Consider the following 17,191-nt stretch of genomic DNA (forward strand, 5'->3'; position numbering starts at 1 on the left):
CAACAACTGTTGCTCAGGTTCTTCACCAGTCAAAGATTTATGTGAGAGTGGCAAAGAGAAATAACCTGACATGCCAGATGGATGTGTTTCTCACATCCATCTGGGAAAGCTTTAATAGGAAACGTTTGAGAAAAGGCAGAGGCTTTGAAAAAAACTCGGAGTGTGATTGGGTGAATGTTCTGTCCGTCTCATCTCTACAGGCCAATCAGAGCAACAAATCATGTGACGTAGCCGCTATCGAGCTGCGCGTGCGCAGCTACTGAGGAATAACGCAAACATGGCGACTACAGATATGTAAATTCTCAACTTTTTTCGTTTTTGAAAAGAAAACATCCCACTGCTATTCTTTGTTCTTCTTTTAATGAAGAAATGTTGTCAAGTTCTGATAAAACCAGTGCTTTAGCATTATCCACGCTAATCTCTTCCTCCAAAACTGCACCAGCTCTTGCTGCTGCTTGTTTACGTCACGACTCTGCTGCGCCTGGAAGTACTGCCCCTCATTGCTGATTGGTCCTGTCACTTTCTAACCGGGCCCAAACAGTTCAGATGGGAGCTTTGCAAGATGGATTTGCCAGTGAGAAACCTCTGCTTTGCAAGATTAAAAGAGAAAGCCACTGTTGAAAAAACTGAGATTAAATCTTGACTAAGGTGGGAGTCTCCATGGTCAAGTGGGACAAAGTTCTTTGATCTGATGAGACCAAAATACTGCACATCAGTACAAACACACCATTCCCTTGTGTGAAACACAGTGGTGGCAGCATCATACTGTGGGGATGCTTCTTGACTCCCATCCCTGGAAGGCATGTAAAGGTAGAGGGCCAAATGAATGCGGCAAAATCATGGAGGACAATCTCATTCAGTCTGCAAGAGAACTATAGCTTGGGAGAAGATTTATTTTCCAGCAAGTCAAAGCATACAGGGAAAGCTACACAGAAATAGTTTAAAGAAAGGTGACTGTTCTTGAGCAGCCGAGTCAAAGCCAAGACCTCAACCCAACAGAGAATTATTGGCTGGACTTGAAAAGGGCTGTTCATGCCTTAACCCCATGCGACCTGACAGAGCTTGAGTAGTTTCAAAAAGAAGAATACATTTAAAGTACATGTCAAAGTTTACACTGATGGGAAATAATCTTAAAGGATTTTAAACTATTTCAAAATGAGTGGTTTCTTAATCATTTGTACAGAGGACTGTGAGGTTAATCAGTCCTGCAGTGTTACTCATAACCTACTTCTATCTTTGTTTTCCTCATCATCTTTCACTTGCTTCCTGGGAGAAGCTGAGACACAAGGATTCTGTAGGAGTCTCCCCTCTTCTCGGGCTGAATCCATGGGCTAGCAGGTGGTGGTTAGATAAGATACTCTGTCCCAAAACAGCTAAGGTTGTCTCCCTTAGTTTGCACATTTTCAGCTCATTATATCTGTAGACCTTTCACATAGACTGACTGACACCAGACTGAGGTCAACACTTGGTGCATCAGTCTGGGTAAGCATCTCAAGGTCTGATATTTTACTTTGTTTAGTCAAGGTTAAGGTTGCTCTGATTTCATAAAAGACTGAACTTCAACTCTAATTCCACAAAAGTTGGGGCATTGTGTGACTCAAAACAGAATGCAATAATTTTTAAAATCTCGTTAACCCATATATTATTCACAATAGAACATAAACATCAGATGTTGAAACTGAGACATTTTACCATTTCATGAAAAATATTAGCTCTGTTTGAATTTGATTGCAGCAGCACATCTAAAAAAACAGATGTTACAGTTTTAGTGACTGATAGGTTTTTTATTATCTATTGTGAATGAAATATGAGTTTATGAGATTTGCAAATAATTGCAATCTGTTTTAATTTACATTGAACACACAATCCAATTTTTTTGCTATCAAGGTTTTACTTTGTGCTTCGTCAAAAATCAAATTTGAACACCGCAATCACAGTTGATGTCACTTTTCTGAAGAGGCCATAAGTAGCTCACCCTATTGTGCCATCGGGGTAACCTTAACCTTGACGCATGGTGTTAACCCCGCTCTGGCGTCAGACAGTCTTTGAGAAAGAGCTACAGATAGGAAGAGCCACATATTGTATGCAAACTGAGGGAGATAACCTTGACTGTTCTGGAACAAACAGAGCATCCAATCTACACAACACCTGCTAGCCTGCTGATTCACAACTTTCAGTCCAATGAGACTTTCATGAGTCCCCACTCATGACCTCTATGCATGAACTCAGGCCTTGAAGTAAGCATTCATGAGAATATTTGTGGAGACACAGAAATATGAAAGAGACAGAAATAAAATTTCTTTGTCAAAAATTACATTTTATTTCACCTTAATTACTCACCATTCTTACCAAATCAATGAAAATACAGAGTGTATTTCAGAAAATGTTGCGTGAAATTTTAAATAGTTTAAATACACCACCATCTACAGTTAGGCCTGCCTACAAAATTAGCTGAGCCCCTCAAAACCCAGAGAATGGGCCCTCCCAAGTTGTGATTACCTCCGCCGAGGAGGTTATGTGATGAGCAGGGTTTGTTAGTTTGTTAGTTAGTTGTTTGTTAGTTTGTTAGCAACATAACTCAAAAAGTTGTGGACGGATTTTGATAAAAAATTTTCAGGAAATGTCAGAAATGGCATAAGGGAGAACTGAATAGATTTTGGGACTGATCCAGATCACCGTCTGGATCCAGGATTTTTAAAGGATTCTGTACTATTGGGTGATAGGGCTAATGGCAGAGGTCTGCAATCTCCGAGTGCTTTTCTAGTTTATTGATGGAGTCAGTGCATGTGTGTTGGATCAGTAGCATTGGTGCTTGCACCCTGGGTAACAGCTACTTCATTTTGGAGCTGAAAGAATGTTGAGCCGTTTTTTGGATTCTGATGTTCAAATTACTTATTATGCCATTTTTAACCACTTTTCATCACTATTTCTGCCCATTTCTGCCACATTTTCCCCCTTTTTTATCCATTTAAGATTCTGAGGTCATTTTAGTGGCTCTTCGAGTAGAATACTCGAAGTAGTGCATTTTTTTTTTATTTATTATATTTATGCGATGATTTGTCACATTAATTCCCTGAATTATTTGTCCCAGGATTCCTACCTCATGGTGCTCCTTGTTTGCACAAATCTTCTCATTCCTGCCTAAAACATGCGCTGCTCTCCTCCACTGTCTCAGTGCACACATATCCACACCTGTGTTCATGCTCTTGCTTAGCATGTAAGCCACACAAAATTTCTCTCTCTACTCAAAACAAAAAGACAAAAAGCAGATGTAGAGAAAAAATACTTCAACTACACATAGATGGAGAAGTATGCTTTTATATCTGTTTGTGCAAGAGCTGTGCTCACTCTGCAATAAGTGCATGCTGGTGTGCAAGAATTTTCAGAAAGCATTTCAGAACAACTGGTGCTAACTTTGACACTGCATTTTTTCACTTAGCATCAGTCTGCTGTGTGAAGATTTTGGGACAACCTCATGTTATGAGCAAAGATTCCCATTTTACATGCTTGCACAGAATAAGAAAGCATTAAATTAGCATCACTAGCAGTGGCATTAATTTTAGACAAAACGAAGAAGACAAAAAAATCCTAAACACTTTGATTGAATATTTAAAAATCACCATGCATATGTTGTGCAAAATCTGTCTGGCAGAGCGTTTCTTCTTATATGCGGACTATGCAAATGCATAGGGCCCCCCACAAGCCCATAGGGGGCCTCAAAGTTGAACGTTCAGCCTCATCTGAGAAGAATTAAAATTGCCTGTCTTTATCCTTAATATGCAGTGGTGGGTAGAGTACACAGTTACAGTACTCAAGTAAAAGTACTGTTACCTAAAAATGATAATTACTCAAGTAGAAGTAAAAGTACTCATAAAAATAAGTACTTGAGTAAGAGTAAATAAGTACCTTTTAACAAGACTACTCAAGTAGTGAGTAACTTCATGAGTAACTTCATTTTGTGTAGTTTATAAAACATATTACATTTCTACATGCCATTCAGGGGTAGCAACATAAACTGTACATTACCATAAATAAAGTAGCGTAACTTGCCAAAAATTAAAGAAATTAAAAACTTAATAAATAATGCAGCAGTCAAATTATGTTTGTTAATCACAATTATGAGATGAAAAATTCAATACAATGAAATAAAACAGACTCTTTCTCTCACAATAGTTATCTTATTTCTACATGATGATTTCAATCTCACATACATGAATTTATACCCTGCAGTTCTTACCTTTTTATCACATAATATTCATTGTATCATGTGCTAATGATTTTTGGCTCATATTTGTGAAATTAATCTTATGAACTGGCCTAATTTCTGACTTTTTGCCCTTTTTAATTTAATTTTTACTTTTTAGCTCCAATTTATGAACTTTTATCCTGATTACCACTCAACAAATTTGGCAAGCCAAACTGAAACTGAATAAACCAAAGACAACTCTGGCCCACCAGCCCCACGTTATAACCATGTTAGGTATAATCAGTTTGCATTAAATAATGCTGTGTAAAATCACATTTGTGGCAGAGTTGCAGAGGTGGTTGGTTTAAAAAAAAAAAAACTGCTCAAGTACATGTAACGGAGTAAACGTAATGCGTTACGACCCACCTCTGCTTATGTGCCGCTTTTCAACTGTCATACTGGAAGACAACCGAGGAAGACTCCACTGTCGCAAACCAAATCATAAAAAAAGCAAGACTGGAATTTGCCACAATACATATGGACAAGCCACAAAGCTTCTGGGACAATGTCCTTTGGACAGATGAGACAAAACTGAAGCTTTTTGGCAAGTCACATCAGCTTTATGTTTACAGATGCAAAATGAAACATACAAAGAAAAGAACACTGTAGCTACTGTGAAACATGGAAGAGGCTTGATTATGTTCTTGGGCTGCTTTGCTGCATCTGGCACAGGGTGTCATGAATCTGAGCAGGGTACAATGAAATCTCAAGACAATCAAATATGCTACCCAATGTCAGATAGCAGTATATACTTAAAAAAAAAAAAGATTTCAAAAACGACTCTGCTCTTGGGCCTGAGAGTAACTGTTCCGTTGGTGTAGTTGGTGACCGCCCGAGACGCCTTCCTACAGAAGGTGAGTAAGGTGCAACCCAAATTTCATCCACACCATTCCACACCCATGCCAGTATTCTCAGCCACTCAGACAAATGCAGTTAGAAAATTTAACCCTAGTCTTCGGTTATGGAATACTCAGGTAGGTGAGTAAGGTGCAACCAAAATGCCACCAGTGTGATTTGTTTTCAACAGTGGAGTCTTCCTCGGTTGTCTTCCAGTATGGCAGTTGAAAAGTGGCAATGGGCCAAAGTGGGTTAAGAAAGGCAAAAATGGGGCAAAAAAAGGTTGGAAGGATGGTGAAAAGCTGTTAAATAATTGGAAAAAATGGGTTAAAAGTGGCAAAATTGGTTGAAATTGGTAAAATGAGTTAAGAAATGCAAACAAACGTTGGCAAAATGGTAAAAAGCAGTTTAAAAGGGGGCAAGAGAGGGGCAGAAAAGGGTGGAGGAATGGAGAAAAGTGCTCAAAAAGAAACGAAACTTCTATTTTCCCTCATCAACCTGACCAATTTAAGCTCTCCTCTTCATAAATCACTTCTACCCGTACATCTGTAAAAGCTCACTATAGAGACATGTGTCATACTTCAGTGATAGAGACCATCGCTGAGACACTGGAGATAAAATGACCCTGTTATTTGTCAGAAAGAGGCAGTTTAAATTTTGTGATCTTCTACATTTGTCCTGGTCTGACCTGCTGATGAGACTTTTTTGCCTATAATGATTCTAATTATTTGAAGTACTAAAACTGACAGCAAAAACACATGATTCTTGTTTTCTCTATGGATATTAAGTTTAAACTAAAAATAAAACACTGATTGTTAACTGTTAAATAAACCTTTAAGGTTTCATAAATATCTCTAATTGTAAATCTGATAAATCTCCAGCATGTTGAGTGTCAAACCTCTGGACTTTATTCTCTTTTAAACTTCTGTCATCATTTATGGTCCAAGTATCTTTAAACGTGTAAAATAAAGCTTTAAATTTTATCTTAAAATATTAGATGATTTAGATTTGCTGCATTGAGTTCAAATTAGTAAAAGTTGTCAACATCTGTTCAGCACTCTCAGTTTTCATTTACAGACTCTTATCATCTGCATTTTTAATCAAACAGTTTAGTAAACCTCATTTAAAGTTTCATTGTTCCTATTGTCTTGATATCCGTTATTATAAATTAAAAGGAAATCTATAATATTTCAAGCAAATATATACATGCCAAATGTTTCAGTAACGTTTAAAACACATATATGTATGACTTAAATTATTTTCCCTCTGTTTTTTAGCAGTTAAAAATAACTGTAATGTATGAGCCTTAACTTTTGAAAACCTCTCTTTTTCATTAACAAATTCATTTATGCCTAATTAGAAATCAGCAATCATACAACCATCATTAGTTAGTTTAAGCATTGCTTTAATTTATGATTAATAACTATATATTTGTCCATCATGTCCCCCCTTTAACAGCTGGATATCAGCAAGTTTTTCCCTTTATCTCCTCTGTGGGTGCCATGGCCTCTCAGAAGGTATCTTCTGGAAACAATGTAAGAACAAATATTTAAATAACTAAATCTTCACATATTCCACACAAAACCATGTGATTAGGTACAAAACCAACCATTTAGTGAGTATGTAAACATTAACATCAAGTTTCATATCATCAAACGCACCGTGCTTCATAATGTGTGAGAGGAAAGAGGGGAGTTATCAGTCCTATACTGACCCCCTTTGGTGACTGAATGCAAAAACATATAAACATGTAGTCAAGAATACATCTGGTTGAAAATTACAATGACAAAATAAATCTGTGATGTAATCTTAAGTCAATATAAGTGAACATTCAGAGAAATCTGCTCTAAGTAAGGAATAAAACCCTTTGTAATTTCTGCATCAGAGGCCTCCTACAGCTGACCGTGTTTTTTTTCCTCCTGTTTGGACCTCTACAGATTTAATTATCATACAAATAATATGAAAACTTTCAGATGAAGAAGAAGAAGAAAGAAGTTGGAAACCAAAATGGGTCATCATCGCATCTTTGAAAAAAATGTAGGGTTGTCCTGAAAACACCAGGGGGCAGTGTCGCTCCTTTCTTGCTGGGTTACAAAACGGAAGTCATCCTATACGCTACTGCAGCTTTGAGCTTTCAAATTAAAAGCCTTAAACACATTTAGCGAGGATAATCCGGAAGGTTGTCTTCATTTAAACATGACATGAACAAATTCCTAAATGACTGATGATATAAATGAAAAAAAAAAAAAAAAAAAAAAAAAAAAAAATATATATATATATATATATATATATATACATATTGTCTGTTCTCCCTCAAACGTATGGATATAACGGAAGAGATGTAGCTGGAGCTTTAGAGAAAGAGCACACAATATTTTGATTGGTCTCAACATTTTTACAAGGCTTGGTGACTAACAATCAAGCCCTAAATGTTTATTTATAAAGCCCTGACTATTATAGGTTATTTATCAAATTTTAGCCCAGACACTATCATTATAAATGCTCCTCTGAATCAATGGGAACAAATTCCTACTGATATAGGCTACTCTAAAATCTTGTGGAAAGCCTTCCAAGAAGAGCGGAGGCTGTTATAGCAGCAAAACTCCATATTAAAGTTCATATATTTGAATAAAACACTACAGTCACTGTTGGTTTAATGGTCAGATGGTCCAAAATTTTTTTGTTACTTTTGTCATATAGTGTACACTTTGCTAGCCCTCAACACCAGAATCCATTATGGATTTTTTGATGCACAAAACCACATAACCACCATGCCCTCATCGTCAGAGATGAGATGGAAAGTGTTCCCATGTTTTCTCTCCTGTGTTTTGATTTATTTGGAGTTCATGTGGTCTTTTAGTGCTCATTAACATGGTATTTTAATGTTCACACTGGTAAGAACTTCCCCTCCTGACATGACAGAGGAAACCATAATCACATCAACTGTTAGCATTGTTTGCAATTATTCTAATCAATATGATGAAACCAATGGATGTCTCGAGCATTAACGCAGAGATGTCAGAACCACTTCACCACAATCTCCAACATTAGATGACATTAACTGATGCTGGAAATACACTTATAGCTCCAAATGAATCCACAACAAAAAAGCTACATGTTGATATTTGAGCCAAGAAATACATAAATGGCACAGGTTGTCTCTCAGTGATATCTGTGTGCCCCACCCTTGTACAGATGCTGTTACTCTGTCTGGGATAAACCAATCCTGTTGCTCCTTTCTCTCTCTCTCCCCAGTGTCTGTCCATTTACCATTTAGAATTAATGATGTTTTCTGATACCAAGTGACTGCACTTTTGTGCGTGCATCCATACTTTGCAATAATAGATGGAAGTTAAGAGGAAGTCATCATGGTGTCTGGGGAAGAGTCGATTCCTCTTTCAGTGACAGGTGGCAATGGCAGTAACACTCAGAATTCAAAGGATGGATGAATGGATGTACATATTTTATTGATCCCAAACTTGGAAAATTTGGTCTCACAGCAGCGGGTTATCGATCAATATGGAAATCATGGAAGAATAAATACACTGGAAATAAACTCTAACAAATAGAGAAAAAATAAATATGTATTCAGAAATTTAACATAGCAACCTCTACTCAAAAATGACTTATCCTAACTGTACTTGTATATAGTTTTGTTTATTTATATTTCACCCCTGCATATGCCCATTAACACCTAACAAACTTCTTACTAAGCACTTTATTTAAAGTAAAAATAGGCGAAAAACCACGAAGCCGTTTGATCCTTTTATTCTGAAAACGCCCATACCGGAAATCCTGTGACGCAATCGCAGCACAGCTGTTTTCAGGAGGAGAGGCTGATTTTAAGAGTCTTAAACCATATTTTCTCTGTTTTACTGGCTAAAACCGAGACGTTTTCTCCACGCATTTCGTCTCTTTAGTTTTATCTTCTGTCAAAATTCGGTTTTCAGTTGTTTATCTTTTCCGGTGCGCAGTTTTTGAGCCCAGCAGAGGACAGGATGGTTCTGTCAACATCACAACAAGTCGCCTTGGCTTTCACGGCCGTGCTCTTCACGTTTGTCGTCCTGCCCAGGATGTTTGGAGTCGGAGGAGGGTCTGGGACGAAGGAGACCAGATTTGACCCTCGTTACACCCGAAAAGGTTACTAATTTAACTGTAGGCTCGAAGAAACATGTCATGTAGCAGCATGCTAGGCTCTGCGCCTGCTCGTTTTGCCTCGAGCGTTTGTCTGCTGTACGTCAGCTGTCGCGTGCACTTAATGCTGTTTATTAAAACAGCGCTTGCAATGTAAAACGACGATAATGTATATTATTGGGCTTTTCGATATAAATGGGGTCGTCAGCAACTAATTAGTCTAACTATGATTACTTACTTAGTAGAATGAACCATTTATTCGTATTATTTGCTTTAGAAACGGACAAAACAAGGCAAACATGATTCTTCCATAGATAATAGACGTTTTCTTGATCAAATAAAGACATTAAGTAATGAAAAAGTGAAGGTAATTTTTCATGTACATTACATGTATTTTATCAGCAGTCACACCAAGCCTCTTGAGTTATGGACAGCACAGTTAGAACCTGCTGACAGTAAGCAAGAGGACCAAGTAAAAGATGTTAAGCTTCTAAACTTAGCACAAAATGTAAGCAAATTTATGTTTGGTCGATCATTTCAACATAACAATGCTTCCCAGCAATAAATCTGGTGCTGTTAAGAAGCTGGTTTATTTCCCTTTCAAATTGTACCACGCTAACAAGGATCATGCACTGGTGGGATGAGCAGCAGAGCTAAACAAAGAGCTAGACATTACATTTTGATTCTGTTTCCATGTGACTTTGGGTTGAGCCAGTGCAAAAAAATATATAATACTCTACACTCTGTTGCTTCAAATCTCTCCTATGTATTGCCTTGCTGCTGAATCTAGCAGGGAAACCGTCATGCTTTGTGGGCAGGATGTTCAGAAATTGTTGAGAAATTTTCAAGAATGAAAAACAGCTTATGATACATCATCTGGGATGGCTTGCATTTAGGCATAGTTTTTCCTCTGACTTGTTATGATAGTGTTTTGATGAACCACAGGTCCAGGCCCAGGCGCAGTGCGAGGCCAGCCCATCAATATGAACGCCCCGGGATCTCCTCAGAGCCATGAGAATGTGCAGCAGATGAAGAAGCTGATGGAGCAGGAGATGAAGAACGACAAGTACAAATCCAACAACAACAAAGGCTACGTGTTCACTCTCATGCCTCTTTATGCTATTGGAGTGGGCGTGTTTGCAGCTTACAAGTTTCTGAAGGTATTAAAAGATACATTAAACAGTAAATTAAAGCAGGAAGTTGTTCATTTTTACGGTTAACGATGAGTGTAAAATGTGTGTTTGTTTTTGCTCAGATCAATTATTCAGATGATCAGGCACAAAAGGATAAATTTGTCAAAGGAGCCAAAAAGTCAGTGGAGGCAGGTGTGTATCGCATGCAACAGGTGTTTTTTTTGTTTGTTTGCATATGTGTTTTCTTTGGTCAAATAGATTTGGTTACCACAAATAATTCAGATGAGGGTTTTTTTGTTTTATCTTGGTGTATTTGTTTTTGGTGCAGAAAACCAGTTGAACGAGCTGGAACAAAGGCTAGCACAAACAGAGAGGATGCTCAACTCCATCCTCACACAGCTGGACCCGCTTACTAACTGGTGAGTCATGACGGCGGTCACACACTGTCGACTTCATGTTTGATTAAAGGCTTTAACTCATAGTTTCTGTAAATAATCCTGGAACATGAACCTCTCAGTCTTGTTTTTATCATGTCACCTTTGAATGCAGAGTCAATAAAATTACTATCAGGTGATTTGACTACAGTGCAGGTCTCTTTGCAATGTTGTTAAAGTTCAATTCTGCACTTTTTGGTAAGTTTCCTTTTTCATTCATTTTTGTAGTTTTATTTCCAGATTCCTTACAAGGTTTGTAATAGCATGATTTTAAACCTATGATATTTGTGAAGACCAAGCAATATTGATATCTTTTTTAATACCCAAGCACAAAATGACAGAAGCCCAGGCCACTGGGTTTTGGGTAATTTCTTGTTTTAAATGGTCAAAATTTGCAAGCAAACTCCTGCAGGCTGTCTCTATTACACAGATATGTTGCATTTTTCATGGATTCTTCTCCCAACACACCTGTCCTATGAAATGCAAATTTTTTTTTTTTTTTTTTTTTTTTTTTTTAAGCTTTGGCACTTGTTAAACTAAATGATCTGATTTATTGATCAATACTTACTCATCTGACTACTTAAATTAAAGAATGAATTCACCAAAAATTTAAATATGACAAAAACACTGGTAACATTCCCAGCATTTATGTGGAATTAAAGCAATGTGCAGGATTATTTATTTATTTAGCAGTGTGTATTGATTAACATGTCAGTAGATATGCCAGCGTTAGCCAATAAGCCACAATGCCTATAAAAAGTATTCAACCCCTTGGATAGATGCTCTTTTGGCTGCAATCACAGCACTGAGTTTGTGTGGATAGATCTCAATCAGGTTTACATATCTGGACACTGCCATTTTGCTCCATTCTTCTTTGTAAAACTACTCTCTGTCAGGTTGCACAGGGCTTGGGTGTGATCAGTCCATTTCAAGTCCTGCCTCAGGTCTGAGCTTGACTTGGCCACTCCAGAACATTCACCTTGTTGTCTTTAAACCCCTTCTGTGTAGCTTTCGCTGTATGCATTGGATAATTGTGCTACTTACAAGCAATAGTTCTCTTGCAGAACCCTCTACCTTTACATGCCTTCCAGGGCTAGCTGCCAAGAAGCATCCCCCCAGCATGATGCTGCCACCACCATGCTTCACAGTGGGGATGGTGTGTTTATGATGCTGTGCTAACATAATGTCTTTTCTGATGGTCAGAAAGCACCATTTTGGTCTCATTAGACCAAAGGACTTTCTTTCACTTGACCATGGAGTCTCCAACATGGGAGCCTTTTGGCAAATTCTAGCGCAGATTTAATCTGAGTTTTCTTCATCAGTGTCCTTCTCTTTGCCATAAAGCTTTTATCGGTGAAGAACCCCAGCAACAGCTTTTGTATGCAGAGTCTCTCCCATCTCAGCTGCTGAAGCTTCTAACTCCTTCAGAGTAGTCATAGGTGTCTTGGTGACCTCTCTCACTAGTCTCCTTGTTGCAAGGTCCCTCAGATTGCAAAGATAACCTGATCTAGGCAGATTAACACATGAACCATATTCTTTTCATTTATTGATGATGGATTTAACTGAACTCCCCTGACATTATACTTTTCAATATCCTTTTCTCTGAGTTTCTTGGAGTGTTCTTTTGTTTTCATGGTGTAACAGTTGCCAGGAATACTGATTAACCATTGACTGGACCTTCCAGAGACAGATGTCTTTATATGAATCACTTAAAAGATCACTAGCACCGACTGGCTGGACCTCTGTTAAATTGGTTGAATTAGGTCATCACTTTAAAGGGTGTGAATATTTATACATTCACTTATTTTACTTTAAATATTTCTATTTAATCAACATTACTTTGTAGAAATCTGTTTCCACTTTGACATTTGAAAAGAATTCTTTTTTTTTTTTTTTTGGTCAAAAAAGCCAAATTATATCGACCATGATTTATGTTAAAAAAAAAAAATCAATAAAATGGTAAAACATCCAAGAGGTGAAAACTTTTTATAGGCACTGTAGTTTCTATCTGCAGTTTCTGGCTAGATGCTTGAATAAGCTCCCCAAAAAGAACAAAATGATACAAGAAAAGGTGTAAGGAAAGAAAAACGAAGGAAAGGAAAGTAAAGGCCCCTTTTTAAGTTGAGCAACAACTAAAATATACTGAGCAAAATTTGGTAGAGGACTTGTCGAGTTTGAATTACATTCCTCAAAAGTCTAATGGGCCTAACAGTCTGAAACCAACACTGGTTAAAAGGCAGTGTTATCACTGCATTATCAGAGTGTTTTCCTTTCTTATCAACACTCATCTCATGTTGTCTCTTAAGTGTGAAGTCAGTGGCTCAGGAGCAGAAGAACGAGATCATGTCACAGCTTCAGACGATTCGAATCCTGATGAAGAAGAGAGGAATGGACTGTCCGCCCCTGAACATCAATGGTGAGCTGACTGATTGTCTTAAAGTCTGTTTCTAATACAGTCTGCTTTTTTCCCCTCAAATCTTATTCATGCGATAACCAATCACACTGGTTTTTGCCTATGGTGGACACACAAGCTCAGGGATCACAATTCATAACTCACAAATGTCGTTTGCAAGCTGATGGTCAGTGGTTGAGTCTGCAGAATACAAGCTAGAAAATCAGACTGAAAATGCGGTCATGTTTCATGTTGCAGTTACAGCTTGGAAATGTGTCAGCGTATTATCAGTGTTGCATGTTGTGTTGTGATAACAAATATTTGAATTTTACCAATGCAACCACATCTTTAGGCAGTGTTTTGCATCTAACCTATGCATGTGGTGGAAGTTTGATTTTGCAAAAAGAAAAAAAGGTGAGCATGAAAACCTTGAAGCCGTGTCAATGATTGCATGTTCCTTCCTTGTACAAGACGTTCCAGTACTCTAATTTCATGAGCACAAGAACATTTTCTCCCAACACACACCAGACCACTCATTATTTCCTGTTTTAATGGAGTGTGGTGTGGTTTTCTAATGAACTTCCTGCCTCATGCTTTACTTTAAAAGCTATCTAGTGGTTCAAACAACAGAATTCATAAGCATGCAAAGCATTACATTTTATTCATAGTTATCCTACTGGAGAAGCAGAATGGAAGTCAGTGAAATTAACTTGTATAACAGAAAAAACTCAATTATTTTTGACTTTATTCCATTTTCTGATTTTCAGAGGCATCCTGCGGCCGTAATCTGGACGATCTTATCGAGTCAATCGGAGCCAAAGACACCTCAGCAGCGGGAACTTCTCCACTGAACAAAGAAACTTCTGCAGAAACAGCTGAGGCTTCTGGAAAAGTCTATGAAAAGCATGTCAAAGCTGAAGATGATGCTGCCACAGAAGGAGAGGAGATGAAGGAACTCAGCACAGAGAAATCTGGAGGGGAGGAGGATGAAGGAGACGAGGATGTAGGAGAGGAGCAAGATGAGGAGGAAGAAGGAGTGGAGGACTCAGACCTGATGCCTTCACTAGAGAGCCCGTACGAGACAAACATTGAGGAGGTCGGAGCGGAGCAGGTGGGGTCAGGCCTTCGGAGACGCAACAGGCCTGAATAAACTGACTGCAGGACTTCTGCACTGTATAGACATGTGACAGATTATTACGATTATTTATTAACTGAAAGGCTTTCATTCCCAAAGGCTGTTAGCATTTTCATCGACAGGTACGCTCATTGATCACTTTAATAGGTATACCTGTTCAAATGCTCATTAACACTAGTATCTTAGCCAATGACATTGCTGCAACTAGTGCTAGTAAGATAAATCTGGTACAAGGCATCTTTCTCTTTTTGAGACTAATTTTATTTTGTACCTTGTCTCTGATACAGATAAACTTGACACACTTAACTAAATAAGCGGAATCTATTTGGGCATTCATATATACATAAGGTGCTTTTCGGGCAAACAAACTTCGTAGGAACTAGGAACCTTTTGGGCAATTTGTGCCTTTTGACCTCAGGAACCAGGGCCTATATCTGGTTATGGGGTAGATAACCTACCCCTTCAAGCATCCCTTTCCAAAGGTCCAGGAGCTGTGGTGAAAGGTGATAAACCTCTGCCACTCACTGATCTCCTTTCTTTTTTTCTTTTCTTTTCTTTTCATTTCTTTTCTCTGTAAAACCCTAGAGATGATGATGACGATGATGTAAAAATCCCAGTAGATCAGCAATTCGTGGAATACTAAGAGTAGACTGTCTGGCACCAACAACCACAGCATACTTAAAGAGGCGTAAAGCACCTAAAAGCACCAGAATGGAAAAGCCACTCTTTTCCATTCTGGTGCTTGTTTTGTACTTCTGCACATCGTCATGGTTTTCAGCTGACATAGAGTCAAAACTACCACCTCTTTATCAACCACTAGCAAACCAAATGTCTGAACAATTTTCAATCAAAATCAAGTGTTTCATTTAAAATGTGGCACTTTTTGGACTAGAAATGGAACAAAAGATGTGATGAAACACCATGGCGATGTTCTTCAAAAGCATATCATAGATTTTGCCACATATTTTTTCCTGCTAGGTACACATCCAAGGCCCCACTGGAAATGGCTTACGGGTCCTGACCATGTCTGCATGCCTAAATGCATTAATTGTTGCCATCTGATTAGATACTTGCATTAATAGGAAGCTGAACAGTTGTACCTAAAAAGTGATTGTTAAGAGTATATTGCGTTTAGATGACACTAACATCACAAGAAAGCTCTCTAACACTTAAGGCTCTATTTCCTGCAGCTTCTCTGTCTGCTTTTATAGAGAAAATGTGCTGCTGTTTTTGCATCTTGAGCCTGCACCACCTTGCATCACTACCCATTTCTTTCACTAGAAGAAACTGTGAAGAAGGACACTTTCACAGCAAGATTCATAAAAGTCTTAAATGATGCTTTGTTGTTTTTCTTACACTAATTTTTTATATTTATTATACCTAAAGGGGATGCCACTAAAGCTGCTGGATGTAGATAGCCTGCAGAATATAGAAGTGTATGTAGACGTTTGAACCTATGGCATGATTATACATCCAAACATAACTATGCATGTATAATTTACTTTTTCTTTAACTCCACTGTGTGATTGCATGAGGTTTATTTATTCAAGGAAAATGACAATCATTCTATCAACCAGAAACACACTCTTCTGTTACTTTAACATATTTTTGCATGTTGTTGGAAGGTATCAGTTTATACTTTGCCTTAATTTTAAGCCACTTTTTAAGATTTGAAATGTGAGCAGATACAGAAGGCGTCGCCTTGACTTCTGTCAAAACAAAACCAGAAACCAAAACCAGATGACTTTTACAGCACAGTAGTGATAAAACAGTCATGAACAGTCATTAAGGTGAGCCTGCAGTTATTATGACATCATACTTCTGTGATAGATTGGCACCGAAAGTTAAATTCTTTTATTCACTTTCCACTGAATATTTGTGACCCACCTTTAAATGTACCAAAATGTGGTTTAAGGGTTGAGTTTGCAGTGCCTATAAAAATAATTCGTCCCTTCAGATGTTTAACCCTTTAATTGATTTTATAAATTAATCATAGTCAATACAATTTGGCCTTTTTGACAAAAAAAAACCTCTTTAATTTCAAAGTGAAAATAGAGTTCTGCAAAGTAATGTCAGTAAAAAAAAAAAAAAAAACTAGAAAAGCACCGCAAAGCACCGCAGACCTCCGCCATTAGCCCTATCTCCTAATAGTAAAGAATCCTTTAAAAATTCCTGGATCCAGACGGTGATCTGGATTACTCCCAAAATCTGATCAGTTCTTCTTTATGCCATGTCTGACATTTCCTGAAAATTTATCAAAATCCATCCATGACTTTTTGAGTTATGTTGCTAACAAACAAACAAACAAACAAACCCTGCCTATCACGTAACCTCCTTGGCGGAGGTAAAAATTATGTAATGGTACCAGTTAATCAGTATCCCTGGCTACCATTACACAATGAAGACAAGAGAACACGCCAAGCAACTCAGAGAAAAGGTTATTGAAAAGTATGATAAGTAAAATAATTTCCAAGGCACTGAACATCCTCTGAAGATTGGCAAACAGAGAGACACTGTTGAAGAAATTCAGATTAAACCTCAACAAGAGTTTGCAATAAAGCATGTGGGAGACTCCATGGTCGAGTGGAAGAAAGTTCTTTGGTTTATGATGTTTTATGGACAGACAAGATGCTATGTTTGGTGGACAAGCCAAATTGTATTGATTGATTTATAAAATCAATAAACAGGTGAAACATCCAGTGGGATGAATACCTTTTATAGGCACTGCAGGTACAAAGTTGGAAAAAAAGCCTGATGTGTTGCATTTGTGTGTCAAATTAGAAATTTAAAGGATGCCCATGAATCATTGCCTTATCAGTGCTAGTATTTGGTCTGTAGACTCTACAGGATATTTGAGTTGGTGTCATATTTTCACTGTTT

The 17,191-nt window shown here is 37.8% G+C and overlaps 1 protein-coding gene across 1 annotated transcript; it reads left to right on the forward strand.

Annotated features, from left to right (window-relative positions):
* Positions 1-8,890: 8,890 nt before the first annotated feature.
* On the forward strand, positions 8,891-16,349 carry ccdc107 (coiled-coil domain containing 107). Its single transcript, XM_041780231.1, has 6 exons — positions 8,891-9,223; positions 10,163-10,377; positions 10,473-10,542; positions 10,679-10,769; positions 13,091-13,200; positions 13,944-16,349. Exons 1-6 carry the CDS (start codon positions 9,082-9,084, stop codon positions 14,324-14,326), a joined length of 1,011 nt encoding a protein of 336 aa, XP_041636165.1. The 5' UTR covers positions 8,891-9,081; the 3' UTR covers positions 14,327-16,349.
* Positions 16,350-17,191: the final 842 nt, after the last annotated feature.

The sequence above is a fragment of the Cheilinus undulatus genome, linkage group 23, assembly GCF_018320785.1.
Source record: "Cheilinus undulatus linkage group 23, ASM1832078v1, whole genome shotgun sequence".
NCBI classification, from domain to species: Eukaryota; Metazoa; Chordata; class Actinopteri; order Labriformes; family Labridae; genus Cheilinus; species Cheilinus undulatus.